General features: G+C 38.3%; 1 protein-coding gene across 5 annotated transcripts in view; it reads right to left on the bottom strand.

Annotated features, from left to right (window-relative positions):
• Window positions 1-16,930, bottom strand: part of EML5 (EMAP like 5) — a 110,358-nt gene that overhangs the window by 38,601 nt on the left and 54,827 nt on the right. For all 5 annotated transcript variants that reach the window (XM_054567172.1, XM_054567175.1, XM_054567171.1 and 2 more), the window contains exon 21: window positions 13,503-13,644. In XM_054567172.1, the coding sequence (XP_054423147.1) occupies window positions 13,503-13,644 (142 nt within the window). The remainder of the gene's footprint in view (window positions 1-13,502; window positions 13,645-16,930) is intronic.

Raw genomic sequence — 16,930 nt, 5'->3', positions numbered from 1 at the left:
ATAAAGTCATCTTTAGGAAAACATTTTCAAATTTTAAAAAATCTGAAAATATGCAATTACTAGGAAGATCTATCTATACATGTTTCAAACCCACACATGAAAAAATGTTATTATTAATTTTTAAAAATTAGAGGTAAGGGTTAGTGCTGAATTGGCAAACAAAAAATTGGGCTTACCCTGACGGCAAGGGAGAGATGGGGTACAGTTGTTACACAGTGAAAAGTTACAGAATTAAGGACAAGTAGTCCTTTAATTACCAAGCATATAATGGAGAAATCTAGGATATGATTCCTGAAATTTAAGTGTCAAGAGATGATGACCTAGAGCCGGGTAGCAGTAATAGAGGTGATGAGAAATGGCAGGATTTGGATAAATTTTGAAGATAGAGCTGGCGAGACTTTGATGAACTGGGAGTGGAGTAGGAAAAAGATAAAAGTCAAGGCTATGTTTTTGTTTGAATGGTGATGCCATTTACTGCATGAGAAAAAATTAGAAGAGATAGAAATGTTTGATTCTGTATCCATTAAGTTAAGGATAACTGTGAAAAATTCAAATGAAACATGGCAGAGCCAGTTCAAATATTAACACTTCTCTGGAGCTCCAGGGAAAAGAACAGGCTCAGGATATAAACATGGGATGCAGTTGCATACAGACAGCAGTTCCAGCCAAGAAACTGGATAAGAACTTGTTACTAATTTATTGCCTCTCAGCTCCAAATCCACCCATCTTTTTCCTGCTATGTGATACTGGAGCTGGATGCTGTAGACATTTTTTCATTGCCAGCTGACATGACTTTGGCCAGCAGAAGTTGCTGAGGGGCCTTGACAGGCAAAAGCAGAAGGGAGGGACTTTTCTGGGGCACTGAAGGGGGGTGTCTCTGCCACCACAGATCAGCCCCCTGGCAGTTTCTTTTCCAGTGGCAGGGTGCAGTTTCGTGTGGTGCCCCCACCCTCTCCCGGAGATCTGCATCTCAGCCTAGGGGGAAAAAGGGAAGGGTCTACCCTCTGAGTTCATTCCTTGTTCGTCGTCCACTAGTCCTATGTGGGTGGTAGCTGCTTTATGCAGCTGTTGCTTCTATACACCTTAAGAATCCTCTTTTACCCTTTAATCACCTTTTATTAGTTAACACTTCATATTAAATTTTTCCTGTTCAAATTACTGGGGTAGTTTCTGTCTCCTGACTGACACAGAATTGGTACGGATGTGGTCATAGGAAACAGACCATTAAAGATAGGATTTCTGGAGTTAGTTTAGTCATGTCTTTGGGCTTCAGCACAGTGCTTAAGTCCTTGCCAGTGGGATATGGGATGCTAGTAATGCAAGGTACACATTGTCATAACAATCAGTTATCTCCTGCAGTTAATTATGGTAAGTGTCTACTGAAATAAGTGCCCTGGAAGTCCAAGCGGCTGCTGTCCTTGACCATTTCAAATACAACGATGACTACAAAGACTGTGTTAGGCAACTGAGAGCACGGAACATTTACAGAAAGATGTTGTAAGCTCAGGTTCTTAAACTCTCAGGACAAATCATAGTCTAAATAGAGAGAGCACGCACTTCCATGGCAAATCTAAAAAAAAAAAAAAATCTATGACAGGACTGATATTGCTGAAAATTAAACACAAAATTTAATTGTGTCAGTATAAAATTTACAATTTAAAACCACAGCCTCACCAAGTTTCTTATGAAACTTATGAAAGTTAGGGCATTTTTGCCCTAACTGGGAAGAAAGGGAACGTGGAAACCTGGAGTAGGAACGTCGGACTGAAATCAGATGTAACTGAGAATCTTGAACTCACGTGTTATTCTGAGTTCCACTGGCCAGTACAAGTAGCTTGCTCTCCTGTTTATGAGAAGATTGACTTTCGGAGGCAGACGCCTTGGCAAGGGGATGCTTAACGTTCTGAAGAATCATCACCACCATCCCTCTCCTGTCACTAGTCCCCCAGCCTGGATTAAATCCCAGCACCCTCCAGGGCAGAGGTTGGGAAACCTTTCCATAAAGGACCACACAGCAAATATTTTCAGCTTTGTGGGCCATATGGTCTCTGTCACGACTACTCAACTGGGCTATTTATTGTAGTGCAAAAGCAGACCTTGACGATACAGAAATGAATGAGCATGACTGTGCTTCAATTAAACTTTATTTACAAAATCAGGAGGTGGGCTGGATTCTACCCGTGGGCTAACACCTGATATATAGGAAGGACTCCAAAAGCTTAGAGAGGTAAGAATGTTAAAGTAGATTTTTTCACATGCAACCTACATCCTCTCAAAAAGTCTAGAAAACAGTCCCCTCACAAAGGCATTGATGAATACATTAATTAAGGGCAGCATCTGCACCCCTGAAAAGCTCTGTGACTCTGTTCCTCTGTAGGTCAGGAGTGGGAGGTGTCACCATTAATAGGGGCTCCCTGATTCAACCAGGAAAATCCTGGAGAAGGAGAGGCCAAGAAGCAACACTTAACCACCAAAGATAAGGTGTATTCTTTTTAGCAAAAAGGCAGCAGGGATGCACTTAAAATCAGAATGTTTTCGCTGTGGGGGTTTCTGTTGGTGGCTACTTTATCATGACATCTCCAGAAATGAAACAGATGCGCAGGTTGCTAGATTAGTGTTTGATCTATATAACAGAAACAACTGTGCGCAAGGCAGCTGAAAACCCTGACTCAAATCACTGCAATGGAGGGTCCTGGATTCTCGACCACTTTCCAGACTTTAAGCCAATTCATATACTCAGAGCCCCTTGTTAAAGGGAAGGTCAGGTCCCGTTAGGGAAGAACCACACAGTATTGCCGCAAGTGTATAATGTAAAGTTTCTTCTAAGCACCTGGGGCCACTTACTATAATGACTGTGACTGAGAAAAGGATATATCCAAACTTTTAGGAATTACCACATATAAGCTCTGAATTGACACTAATTCTGGAGAATGCAAAATGCCACTGTTGTACACCAGTCAAAGGGCCTTAGGGTGATCTCATGGTAGATGATGTTTTAGCCCAATTTTGAATCACAGTGGACCCAGGCGGTCTATCGACCACATCCAATTCCTGAATTTGAATAGATATACTTGTCAAGTGCTCTGCGATCCATAGGGTAAGGTCATTATGACAGTAAAAAACGAAGTGAAAACTCTGGAAATTCATCCCTCTACCAAGACAATAAACCAGAAGCAAAACTGTGAGCCTGAGAACTATAAAAATCAGTGACACTACCAACGACTTGAAATAGGAGAATACCCGTCATATCATCATTAAAACTTGGCTGTTTGGCCTGTTCTGAAATCAGATGGATTTTAGATTATAACTACGGATAATAAATTTATTCAGGTAGAGACTCTAATTGAAGCTACTCTATTAGATTGTTACTAGAACAAATTAACACAGCCCCTAGCATTTTGCATGCAGCCATCACCCTGGTTAACGCTTTGTTCTCCATACCAATTTGTAAGGACCACCAGATGCAGTTTGCTTTTACCTGGCTTGTATCTGTGTACACCTTCAAAGCCTTGCCCCAGGGCTATTTCAACTCTCCTGTTCTTTGCCATAACACAGTCCACAGAGATCCTGATCGTCTTGACATTCCACAAAACATCTCAATGGTCCACTACATTGATGACATTATGTTGAATGGATCTGGGGAGCAGGAAGCAACAAGTACTTTAGATGCCTTAGTAAAATATAAGTAAATCAAGAGAGTGGCAGATAATCCCCACAAAAATTCAGGGACCTGCCACCTCAGTGAAATTTCTGGGGATCCAGTCATCTGGAGTTTGTCAAGATATTTCCTCCAAGGTGAAAGTCAAATTACTGTACCATCCCTCAAACAAAAGGAGTAAAATGCTGGTAGGCCTTTTTGAAGGCAACATATAATTCGCTGCTTCTACCCATCTATCAAGTCACTGATAAGGCTTCCAGATTCCAATAGGGACCAGAACAAGAAAAGGCAAGCTGATTTTCTCCTTGGGGCTTATAACCCAGCAGATTCAATGATACTCAAAGTGTCTGTAGTAAATAAGGATGCTGTATGGAGCCCCTGGAAAGCTACCGAAGGAGAATCATAGTGCAGAGCTCTTGGATTTGAGAGAAAATCCATGCCCTTCTTTACAGGTACTATTTGCCTTTTGAGAAGCAGCTTCTGGTTTGCTACTAGGTCTTGCTAGAGGATAAATTCCTAACTCTGGGATAGCAGGTGACTATGTGTCCAGAACTTCCTATTATGCACCGAAAATTACATGACCACCATAACCATAGACTGGCTGTGCACAAAAGTAATCTATCAAATGGAAATGGTATATAAAAGACCAGGCTTGGGCAGTTCGGGAACAAGTAATTTGCATGAATTGGTGGCTCAGAGTCCATCAACAATAATTCCTGCTGCAATGACTCCCCTCTCTCTCAATCTATACTTAGGGCCTCACAGCTATTCCTTATGATCAATCAGTTGACTGAGGGAGAAAAGAAAGTCTGAGCCATATTTACAGATGTTTCTACGCATGTCCGTACCCATCTAAATGCATTACAGCCCTCCTCAAGGGTGACCCCGAAAGACAGTGGCAAAGGTAAAACTTCCCATTAGGCAGCACTTCAAGCACTACATTTGGTTTTCCATTTTTACAGTAAGAAATGACCAGATGGACAGATTTACACCAATTTATTAACAACTGTTAACTATGTGCACATACAGTTAAGGACTGGAAGAAATGAGTGAAAGGCTGGAAACAAGATCTGGAAAATAGGTGTGGCTGAACCTCTCAGAACGGGCACATGCTGTGAAGGTTTTTGTGACTAATGAATGCTTACCAAAGGACCCTCTGCAGAGGAGGCTCTCAATATTCAGATGAACAAAATGATATGCTTTGTGGATATCAGGCAGCCTGTTTCCTTAGCTAGCTAGAACTTTCTCAATGGTTCCACGGTGGCAAGAATGGAGTCCATGCTTGGGTTCAAAAACACGGACTTCTCCTTACCAAGGCTGATCTTGCTATCCCCACTTCTGGGTATCTAATCCGCTACCAACGGAGACCGACTGACCCTTGGACATGGCACCAATCCCAAGGAGACCAGCCCGGTGCACGCAGACCGCACTGGGCCCATCCATTATGAAGCGGGCAGAGACTTACCCTCCCTGGAATAAGCGTGAACTCTGGATTTTCCTTCCCTGCCCGTATGCAGTGCCACCACCCCTGCTTCTGATCAAGGAACTCATTTCATTGCAAAGAATATGCAGCACTAGGCTCGTGCCCACGGAATTAACTGGTTTTATCACATACCTCATCACTCCAAGAAAGCTGCCAAGAAAATGTAATGGCTTACTGAAACTAATTTATGGCACCATTTGGGAAACAACACCCTTAAAGGCTGGGATTTCTATCTTACAGGATGCGGTATACGCTTTGAATCACAGACCATTTTATGTAGGTGCTACCCACCTCACAGCCAGCACCCGTGGGTCTGGAAATCAAGAGGTGGTAGTGGGAGGGACTCTTCTGTTATATCTAATAAGCAGCTTGCACAATTTGTTTTTGCATCCTGGCAACTCTGAGCTTTGTTAATTTGGTTTTAGCTCCCCAGAGGAGGGAGAATGCTTTTACCAGGGGACAAAATGTTTCCACTATTATTGGAAGATGAGACTGCCACCTGGCCATGTTGGGCAACTTATGCCACCGAACCGAAGGGCAAATAGAGGGGTCGTTACTCTTCTGGCTGGAGTGATCAATCCTGGTTACAAAGGAGAAACTGAGTTACTGCTACAGAATGAAGGCACGGGGGACTATGTCTGGAAACCAGGGGATTTACTAGGAGGCCTTACATAGACAGTGATAAACCTTAAAGGGAAACAGCAACAACAAGGAAAAAAAACTTCAGTAATGAAGGTTTGGGTCACCAGTTAAGTAACCCTACCCACTTAAGGTTCTGGCTAAGAGCAGAGGAAGTATGGAATGGGTGATGGAAGAAGAAAGTCACAGATAGCAGCCACAGCCTATAACCACTCACAGAAACAGCGTCTATACATAAATGCTTGTTATATGTATATATAATCTAGTTACTTCTCTCTCCCTTTTCCCCTTAATATTTTATACAAGTTTGTTGGAAGTTAACTTACCAATTTAGTCTTAAGGTAGGAGAATATTTAGTGAGACTGACTGAATTTGAGAGTAATTAACATAGTCAGCAACGGATACAATAACTGTTGGGACAGTGTGTCTTCTCTCTTTGGGGAGAGGGTGAGACCGAGGGTAGCTGCACCTTGTTTGGTAGAAATTTTTGATAGAACATAAGCATAAGGTTAGTTCTGGGACTGTACTGAACTTCAAATGTGTGTATAAAGGTGCATTTGGGTGCTGATTAGATAAAGGGGTAATTTGGGCTAGTTATTAATTTACTGCCTCTCCGTTCTAAATCTACCATTCTCTGGACCTCGACTTCTCTCTTTTGTCAGATGACTGACACTAAGTTTTGCCAATCAAGGGTGCAGGACACTACAAGTCCAAAGCAGGTAAAAGGACCAGCTTCCTTCTTCAAGAGCCAGGGCACAGGTATGCAGGGGACCTGGCTGCACTCCCCACAGCACTGACCCCTACGGAGGCCTCCAGCAAGTTTCTACCCCGTTAAGAGTAATGGCCCTAATGAGCAGGCTCCAGCAAAATGCTCTGCCCAAACAGCAGCCTCCGGCCTGGGTTAAATTTTCCTCTAAGCAGTAGTCCTGCCATTCTGCTCTGGCCTGTGCCCTCTGGCAAGCTTCTCCTTCACCCAGTGGCCACTCTCACTGTTCCACTGAGGCCTGCGCCTCCAGCAGCCTCTTCTCCATTGACAGATGGAGTGTTCGGGTGGCAGCCACGCCCTTTCCCAGCTGGGTCTGAATTGCCACTTAGTTCACTCTCCCTCAGCTCACTCGGGCTAGTATCTGCCTTCTATTGTGGCTGCTGCCATAGCTTTCTCAGTAGGTTACCACCTTTACTTGTTAACAGTCATTTTAATTAAATTTTCCCCGTTCAAGTGACTAGCATGGCCTCTGTGTTATGACTGGACAGTGACTGATATCATCACCTAAAGTGCGAGTGTACATATGAAAAAAAAGGAAAGCCAGGGATAGATCCCTGCAGCATTTCTGAATGTAGAGAACAGGAAGAAGAGGCAGAGCCATCAGAGGAAACAAGAAAAGAAGCCTGTAGAGGGGAAAACTCCAATAAGCCTAGCTCCTAGAGCCAAGTAAGGGAAGTATCTCAGAAAAGGAGGAATAATCAATTATGTCAGCAAGATCTACGAGGTGATAAAAGTGAGGACTGAGAGCTGACCAAGAGATTGGCAGCTGGTTCAATGGAGATAAAAGCAGTGGTTTGTGAAGCAACTGTCATGTGAAAGCACAATGATGTATCAACTACTGTACTCTGAGGGGTTCTGCTACAATGGAGAAAAGCAGAATGGTAGTGAGACCAATCAACCACAGTTTTTACTCAACCTTATTCAGCGGGTTGGGTGCAGAATAGAGCAGGTAGAAAGTTGAGTTTAAGCAAAGATTAACATATAAGAATTCTTTTAAATGCATAGCTGAGCTCATTAAACACTAAAACAAACAGCTCTGGCTGGTGTGGCTCAGTGGACTGAGTGCTGGCCTGTGAACAGAAAGGTCACCGGTTCGATTCCCAGTCAGGGCACATACCCAGTAGGGGGTGCTTGAAATGCAACCACACATTGATGTTTCTCTCCCTCTCTTTTTCCCTCCCTTCCCCTCTCTCTAAAAATAAACAAAATCTTTAAAAAAAAAAACAACCTAAAACAAACAAACAAAAAAACCTCCCCAGGGATCAAATTAAAAAGACAGAAAACTAGAGTAATAAAATAAATCCACATCTGCCCTGAGGGCAGAGGAGACTAAACTTACACATCAGCATCCTGAATTAAACTGGAATTTTGAGGGGTACGTATTCATTGTATTCATATGATACTGATTTTCAAACTCTATGTTAATTTTAAGTTCCAAAATACCGGTACTGAATGTGTAGTATTATGTCCAAATTTAGAAATATTCTAATATTTCAATCATTAGCATCTTGAGACATCCAGAGTTATATAGATACATTACATTTTAAAATTCATTATGGGTTAAAGTATGCTTCTTTATTTTCTTTCTTCTCTCAAGTTTTATAGAGAAAAGTCAACTAAGCAAAGCTTTGAATAATTCTTACTCTAGTTCACAGAATTTTTATACAGTGGAATGTGAACAGTACTAGTTTCCTACGGCTGCCATACAAAACTACCATGCACTGGGTGGCTTAAAACAACAGAAGTCTATTCTCTCACAGTTCTGGAGGCTGGAGAACGGAAATCAGGTGTGGGCAGGACCGTACCTTCCTGAGAGCTCTAGGAAAGGTTCCTTTCTTGCCTCCTCCTAGGTTCTGGTGGTGGCTGCAATCATTGGTGCTCCTTGGCTCACCGATGCCTCACACCTCAACTTCTGCCTGTTACCGCACTGGATCCCCTGTGTGCCTGCAGTTCCTGTATCTTCACGCAGTCTTCTTCTAAGGACCCCAGTCCCTGGATTTAGAGCCTGTCCTAATCCAGTATGAACTCATCTTAACTTGATTACATGTGCAAAGACTATTTCCAAATAAGGTCATATTCACAGGTACTGGGGGTCAGGACCTCGAAATACCTTTTTGGGGGGGACACAATTCAACCCATATTAGATATAATAATAATGAATTAGAATTTCCTTCTATAAATCACAAATCTAAAGTCAAAGAAGATTGGAAATACTTTCTTTGAAAGAAACATTATAGCTTGCTTTCAATGGAGGGGCTATAGTCCCTACCAAAAAAGTTATTCAAAAAATTGTCCTCACAGCTATCAAACAAGAGATAATATTGTATGAGGATAAAAGAGGGACTATAGAACTGAATTATAGTTATCTTTTCACCTCACTCAGACCAGTGTACAGTATAGTCAGCAAGGTTTTGGGGACATGAAGAAAAATTTCCATGTAATTAATTATTTTTGCAACTCAATAATACCATTAATGAATTTTACTTTTTAAGACTGCTTTAAAAAAAATCAATTCTTTCATTTTTAATGTTTCATGCTGAAATTCTCTTATGAAGTATTTATTAACAATTTACTAGTAATTAAAATATACAATATTTTTATAATTGCATTTTTAACTTGATTTTTTATGTTTACGAGTTTTGTGTTTAACTATAATATACTGTTTAGTTTCACTGATAGTTTTTAACTTTTGTGATCTGTAAATACCATTAGAAATAAAATACAAATATTTAATTACATACCATTTTCTTGTGTCAAAATATACTCTCCAAATACCTATACTGTCATTTTAGTCCAGAAATACAATCATATCTCAAGGGAAGAATACACTTTTTTAAAAATGTGCTTGACAGTAAAGAAAGACATCAGGAATTTGGATTTTACCTATGGGAATCCTAACCCATAGGTAAATGGGTTTACCTAACTTGTCTATCTTGGCCTGGGTTCTAGAGGAGGTAAAAAATCATACTTTAGATTTCACAAACACGGGTGGCTTACATAGACCTTACGTTTTAAGTTATATTATTTGCATGATTTAAGCAATTCCAATTAAAGAAATTAACTATTGTAGTCTGGATGATAGCACCCCGGACACCTGGCAGAAGAAAATGCAAAACCTCTCTGGAAGAACACATCTTCGATTCAGACCTCAGAGGATTCCCATAGGTAAAGGAAGCCGAAGCAAACACGAACTTCAAATCCAAAGCACACAAGAAAATGGACCATTAGGAGGAAGTCAGCAGGAAAATAACCTCAAAACAGCAGAACAAACACTCAGCATGGTCAGATCCACAGGCTGTCAGTAACTAGGTTTTATATTTTTTATCTGATTAGTTAAGATTAAAGACACAAAAGAGAAAGTACAAAATATAAGTAAGGAATAATGTGTTTTAAAAAAAATCTGAGGTGCCTTAGCTAGTGTGGCTCTGTTGGTGGGGTACAGTCTGGCAAACCCAAAGGTTGCCTGTTTGATTCCCAGTCAGGGCATATGTGTGGGTAATCGGTTCAGTCCCCAGTCAGGGCACATGCAGAAGGCAGCCAATCAATGTTCCTCCCTCACATCAGTGTTTCTCTCCCTCTCTTTCTCTCTCCCTTCCCCTCCAAAATAAAAAATAAAAATAAAAAATTTTAAAAACCTAAGGTAAGTATGAAAACATGAGAATTATAAAAAATTAATACCTATTGGATAGATCAAATGACAGGTTAAAAAGAGCTGCTATAAAAAATTTTAAGAGCTAGAATAAAGACCTTAAAAATTTTTCAAGAATGCTACATAGAAAATGTAAAATAGGCCAAGGCATAAAATAAGTGTAGAATTAAAAAATAAATAGTCTATTAAAATTTGAGGTTTGAGTAAAACTAACAGCTGAAGCCAGTGGATTCAAGTTTCTAAAAGGAACTTTCCAATACAGCATTATACAAAAAAGTATAAAAGGCTGGCAAATATTTAGAAAGAATTTACAGATGTCAAGAATATGGGCATTATTCATGTTACATATTCGTACTTCTGGTTTTTCTATAACTAGTTACTATAAAATTGAATTATTTGTTTGACAAAATTCTCATAAGACAGTTTACATTAATTTGTATATAAAAACTTATTTTTATAAAATGTTAAGCCTCAGGACCATAATTCTTGTATACTCATTTGTTGAAGAAAATTGTATGTTTACTGAGTGTTTAAAAGAGATAACTGTGTTTTATAATATTTAAACCATTATAACTTTGGTAATTTTATTATAGTTAACCAGCATAAAACCATACACATCCTTTTGCAGTTATAAAAATCTACCTATTTCCTCTGGAACCAGTGATGACAGATTTTTAAAAAATGATTATAGAAGAATATTTAAAAACAAAAATACAGAATCATGACTTTTCCCTACAATATAATATAAAGATCTACACCTAGAAGGAGCCAGTAATTCTTGCAGACCATTTTGCAGGACTTAGGACAAGAGATAAAGCCAATGATTTAGGAAGCGCACCAAACCCTAAACAGAATATATTAAAATAATATATTTGATAAAATCATACATGCATGCTTTTACTAAAGTACAGAACTGTAGAACTAAGTAAAAGAGGACAGTGGGAACCAGAGGAATGATTACTCTCAACTAAGAACTCCAGAAGTAGTTAAATTAGCATTCAAAAATAAAAGACAAAAATCAAACCATGCTCAGACCAGTAGTATACCAAGGGCAGCGAAGTGGCAATAGTTCACCCTGAGTGGCAATACGCCGCCTATTGATAATTTAAAACAATAAAAATGGAATAAAAAACTGAATTCTTTTTTAAGAATTGTGACGGCAGTGATGAAATATGCCAGCTGCCAGAACAGACTACTCCCACCGGTCTGTTTCTGGTATACCACTGATCTGGACAAGGGAGGCTGAGTGACTTTCTAACACATCTTTATAGAAGAAATTCTAAGACTATCTTAGGGAGAAAGAAAATCATACAAGAAAAAAAATCTGAGACACAAGAAGAAAAGGTGAACAAAGAACATATAAGCATAGATAAGCTACGTAAACGCTGCATAAAATAATGTCCAATTGAAGGGGGATTAAAACACCCAGAAATCCTCAAAAAAAAAATAAGACTACTATTTGATCCAGCAATTCTATTCCTGGGTATTTACCTGCAGGAAAGGAAAACACTAACTCAAAAAGATATATGCACTCCTGTATTCACTGCAGCATTATTTACAATAGCCAAAATATGGAAAAAATCTAAGGGTCCACAGATGAATGGATAAGGAATATGTATAACACACAACCAATGGGATATTACTTAAGTAGCTATAAAAAAGGATGAAATCTTGCCATATTCAACGACACAGGTGAACCCTTTCAGCACTGTGCTACCTAAAGTGAGAGAGACAGGGAAAGCCAAATACCATGTGATCTCACTTGTATGTGGAATCTAAAACAAACCACCCAAAGCTCATATATAGAGAGAGCAGACTGGTAGTTGCGAGAGGTGAGGGCTTGAGGGTGAGCAAAATGGGTGAAGGGAGTCCAAGGTACAAACTTCCAGTTATAAAAGCAACCACAGGTGTATCGTGTACAGCATGGTGACTACAGCTAATAATATTATATTCCATATTTGAAAACTGCTGAGAGAACAGACCTTAAAAGTTCTCAGCATAATAAAGAAAATTTTTGTAACTCTGTATGGTGATGGATATTAACTACATTTATTGTGGTGATCTTTTTATTTATATTATATACAAATATCAAATCATTATACTGTATATCCAAAACTAATGTCATGTGTCAGTTATACTTCATTTAAAAAAAGAAAAAGAAATCTGATGGGTATTAAAAGCAAGTATGTTACAAATTTGACTGGTCGGGACTTCTGATGGACCTGTGAAGAAAAGAATAATTGGTAACACGGTTTTCTGTGTAGAGAGAGGCGTGACTGTGGTTTTGGAATCCTCTTTAACCTTCAACATTGATGGGTTAAATGTATACTTGACAGGTAAATCAAGTATGGAACCACTGAAATATGTGGTAAGTCTCTCTAATTTTCACCAAAAACAAACAAACAAAACACGAGAGGATGAAAAGGCTGGACATCAATAGCTTTAAAAAAAAAAAAAAGGAAGGACAGTGGCTGGAGTTTCAAGCGTTCTAGAGATTGCGACTAGCCTCAGATTTTTAGTTAGGCATACATGTTAGAATTTAACAGTAACCCTAGAAGAAGAGGTAGACTCTGTAACTTAAGTTAGTCAAAGGAAATAAAAATAAGTTAAATGACTGAAATACCAATCCATATTACATGTTACATAACTTCAACCCAGTCCTTAGTAAACTAGACAAAACCTTTCCTTCATTTGCTGATTCTGTTACATTTCTGAGTCACCATTCCCCACTTTTTCAACCAGAGCTCTCTATACAACATCCCTATGCCATAAAATAACATTTCTCACCGTCTTACCGAGAACTGGGAAGCCGTGTGTAGGTCCTCATTCGCCCCAGGGCAGCACTAACAGCCCTGCTGCACCCACTGAGCCCTCTTCTCTTCTGCCCCGACAGGCTGCTCTCCTTGGCCTCCCACAGATGTGCCCAGCTCTATTTATCCTAGAACAGCCTCCTCCCACCGGGCCTGCTACCCCTTTTTAAGTTAAGGTCTTCTTTCTTAGTTTTTAATTCTGAATTACTCACAACCCATAGTCATAAAGGGTAGGAAACCTAGCTTTGTTTTCTTCCTGTATTCTTTCTTCCAACATGAGCCAGTTGAAAACTGGCTCAGGACAGGCCTGATCATGGGCAGCCTCGTAAAGGGTGGGTATCATTAATTTTGTTTATACAGCATCATGAGCAAGTGACATAGAATAAATATCTACTCTTTTTTTTTAATACACTAACTATTGCCTTCTTACACTTGTGAGGGCAACTTAATTAGTTCTTAAAACTGTGTCAACTTAATTAGTTCTGAGAGCTTCTTACCCTTTTTCAGTTTCCGGACAGCCAACATGCAATGACTAGGAGAGAGATCCCATATTCTTAAGGTTTTATCATCACTTACAGTAGCACAGATGGGCAGATAAGGATGTGTAGCCAAACCCCACACCTCTCCTTCCATATGTCCCTATAAAGAAACATAGTTAAGGTCAATTTAACCTAAAGCTATGTGTATTTAGAAAAAAACTGTGAAGAAAAAAGGGGCCACATATTAAACCTGATCAGCTCAGGGGAGGCCTACACGGCAGCCTTACAAGCCTGGAGACCGAAAGCAGCCAGAGGATGGTCTGACACTAAAACTCCCTAAACTAAAAGCAGTTCATGGAGGGAGTCATGTTCTAGGCTGATATTTCTCCCAAACAAAGGTCAACCTTTACCTTAACTGAGCTTGTCTGTTAACAATCTTTTTAGCATCTCGGGTAACATACCCGATAACAGTAATTTTGGAATATCAAAGTAATTTCCTTTTTTCCAAACTCCTCAAAGCACCTAACCTAGGGGACCGTTCCTTTTAAGGAGCCTGAATTTAATTGGTTTAGTCTGTGGAGCAACTTATGCCTCAGGAAAATGTTAAAAAGAGAGCTTCAGTGGTGGCGGTGATCAGGGAAAGAGGCCATCAAAAAGGACAGAACTCTTCCCAAATCATCTTATGAAGTCAGTGTTACCCTGATACCAATACCAGAGAGACATCACAAGAAAACTACAGCCCAATATCCTTTATAAATATGGATAATAAAATCCTCAACAAAATACTACCAAACTGATTCCATTATAGAATTATACACCACAACTAAATGGGATTCATCCCAGGAATGCAAGGTTGGTTTAAAATCAAAACCAATTAGTGTGATACACTGTAATGAGTAAAATCAAAAACCAAAATCACATGATAATCTCAAGGACAGAGAAAAAGTATTTGACAAATACTTTTGAGAAATACATGTAACAAACTAGGAATAAAAGCATAATTCCGCAACCTGACAAAGGGTATCTATGAAAAATCCATAGTTAACATTTACTCCCTAAAATTAGGAATAAAATAAGGATGTCTGCTCTCACTACTTCTATTCAACATTGTACAGAGTCCAATCAGGATGATTAGACAAGAAAAAGAAATAACAGGCATCCAGGTTAAAAAGGGGGAAGTAGATGTATCTTCATTTGCAGATGACATGATCTTGTATACAGAAAATCCTAAAAAAAAAAAAATCCACTAAAAAAACCTATTAGACTTGATAAGTTGTTATTTTTAACACAATAATTATGAGACTTGTACACTGAAAATTATAAAACATTGAAAAAAGTTAAAGACCTATGTAAATGGAGACATCCATGTTCATGAATCAAAGAAGTTGATACTGTTAACAGGCACTACCTTCCCAAACTGATCCACAAAATGTTGCTACTAACATTGTTGTACATGTTTTTTGGTCTATGTAATGAATGCACTTCTGTTGTGTACATGCATTCCCACATTTTTAATTACTTCAGTTTTATATTTATTTCTAGCATGAAGTTTCTCAAAAATTTGGCTATTTTAAAATATTGTCTCCCTTCTAGATGATTTTAAAAACTCTTCTCACAATTTGTGAAAAATCTCATTAGGATTTGCATTATAATCATATTGCAATTTATTCAGAATTTATTCTTTTATGCCTTTAGTAAAATTGTATACTCTTCCTAACTTGGGTCTTGCATATTTTTACCTACATTTATTCCTGGTTATTGTATAGGGTTTTGTTGTTTTTTTTTTGAGTACCATTTTTGTGTCATATTTTCTGATTATTGCTAATATATAGAAATACTATTGTGTGTTGATTTTGCATCTACTCACTTTATAGGACTCCTTAATAAGGTGTACTAAATTTCCATTTTATTCCCTTGAATATTCAATATATATGGTTATAATATCTGCAATTTTGACAGGGATGCCTCTAAAACTCACCCCTTTTTTTCCTTTTGTTTGACTACATTGGCTAATACCTAACATACAGAGTGGGACAATAATGGTGAGAATTGGTCTCCTTATCTTTTTCCTGATTTTATATAAAAGACAGTAGATTTGAAATCTTAAACTCTACAATAAATATAAAAATATCAGGATGTCATTTATGACTTCTAAAAATCTTAAAATTATGAAATTGTGTGTGTGTGTTCAATAATCTCATCTATGGATTCATCTGTAAAAGTGTACTTGTCCAATATTTTCCAAGAGATCATAAACATATTGATAAACACCATGATTCCATCATCTCATTACTTCAATGGAATATTACGTGACTGAAATTAAAGAGTAAGACACAAAAGTCTGACAGTTAATTTAATGTAAAAGGTGTTATCTGCCTGTAAGTTCTCCTTGGTACATCAGGATATTATATGAACACTGAAGTATGTGCAATGTTCCCATTTAAGTGTTCTCTTTGGTATCTTAACAGGAGTGGAGTGGGGGTTGGAGAAAAAAATAAGTCTGTATTAGAAAAGAACATAATTCTTTTTCAGGGTAAGAGGCAAGCCCAAAATTGGTGTTACTATATAGAGTTGCATGAGACAATTTTTCATTAGGGTAGATGAGTGATTTTCAACTGGTGTGCCACAAGAGTTTTTAAAATATGCAATACCTTACTATTCAGCCAGGGATCTCTTTTCCCTTAGATTGTCAAATAAAAAATGACAACAGCCAACACAATAGCCATCCAGTGTGAATGAATCAAAATTACACCTGTTTTTTGGGTCAGATTGGCAAAATATATATTTTTTGGTATGCTACAGAATTTTAGCAACTAGTTTATGTGTACTGTGAAATGATAAAGGTTGACAATCGCTCGGGTAGATAGATCCTACCCAACCTAGTGTGTTTTGCACTATCGATTTACTTCCCCCACTACTTTTCAGAAAAATGTAATACCTACAGGAAATTTCATGTGAAAAATTAATACAGCATTCCCTGTTTCATCTTACATTTCTACTACACAGATTTTTTTGTATTTCTGGACTCTTTTTATTATTTACATATAGGGTGGGGCAAAAGTAGGTTTACAATTGTGAGTATGTGAAACAATTTACTCTTATATTATTTATTAATTATTGCGCTATTTTCAATATGAACTATAAACGTCCTTTTGTCCCACCCTGTATTTTCACTGATTTCAGCAATACAGTTTTAGCATATATTCTTTTTAATTTTTCTAAGTTAGAAACCTAAGAAAGAATGAAATAAACTAAAGAGTTTCACAGAAAAGCAATGGCCTTAGATTCAACAAATATACTTTGAATAAGTAAAACTAAATATGAAATAAATGGACTGGGTTAAATTAATTACAAATGAATTTTTCTTTCCATTGGTTTTACAATAAAAAATTACTTAAAATATTGGCTATTATCCACATGATAATGTGTACATTTACTGAAGCTAT

The sequence above is a fragment of the Pteronotus mesoamericanus genome, unplaced genomic scaffold (assembly GCF_021234165.1).
Source record: "Pteronotus mesoamericanus isolate MK-2021 breed Mesoamerican mustached bat unplaced genomic scaffold, CSHL_Meso_final contig_182, whole genome shotgun sequence".
Taxonomy (NCBI): domain Eukaryota; kingdom Metazoa; phylum Chordata; class Mammalia; order Chiroptera; family Mormoopidae; genus Pteronotus; species Pteronotus mesoamericanus.
This window is presented reverse-complemented; position numbering and strand designations above follow the sequence as displayed.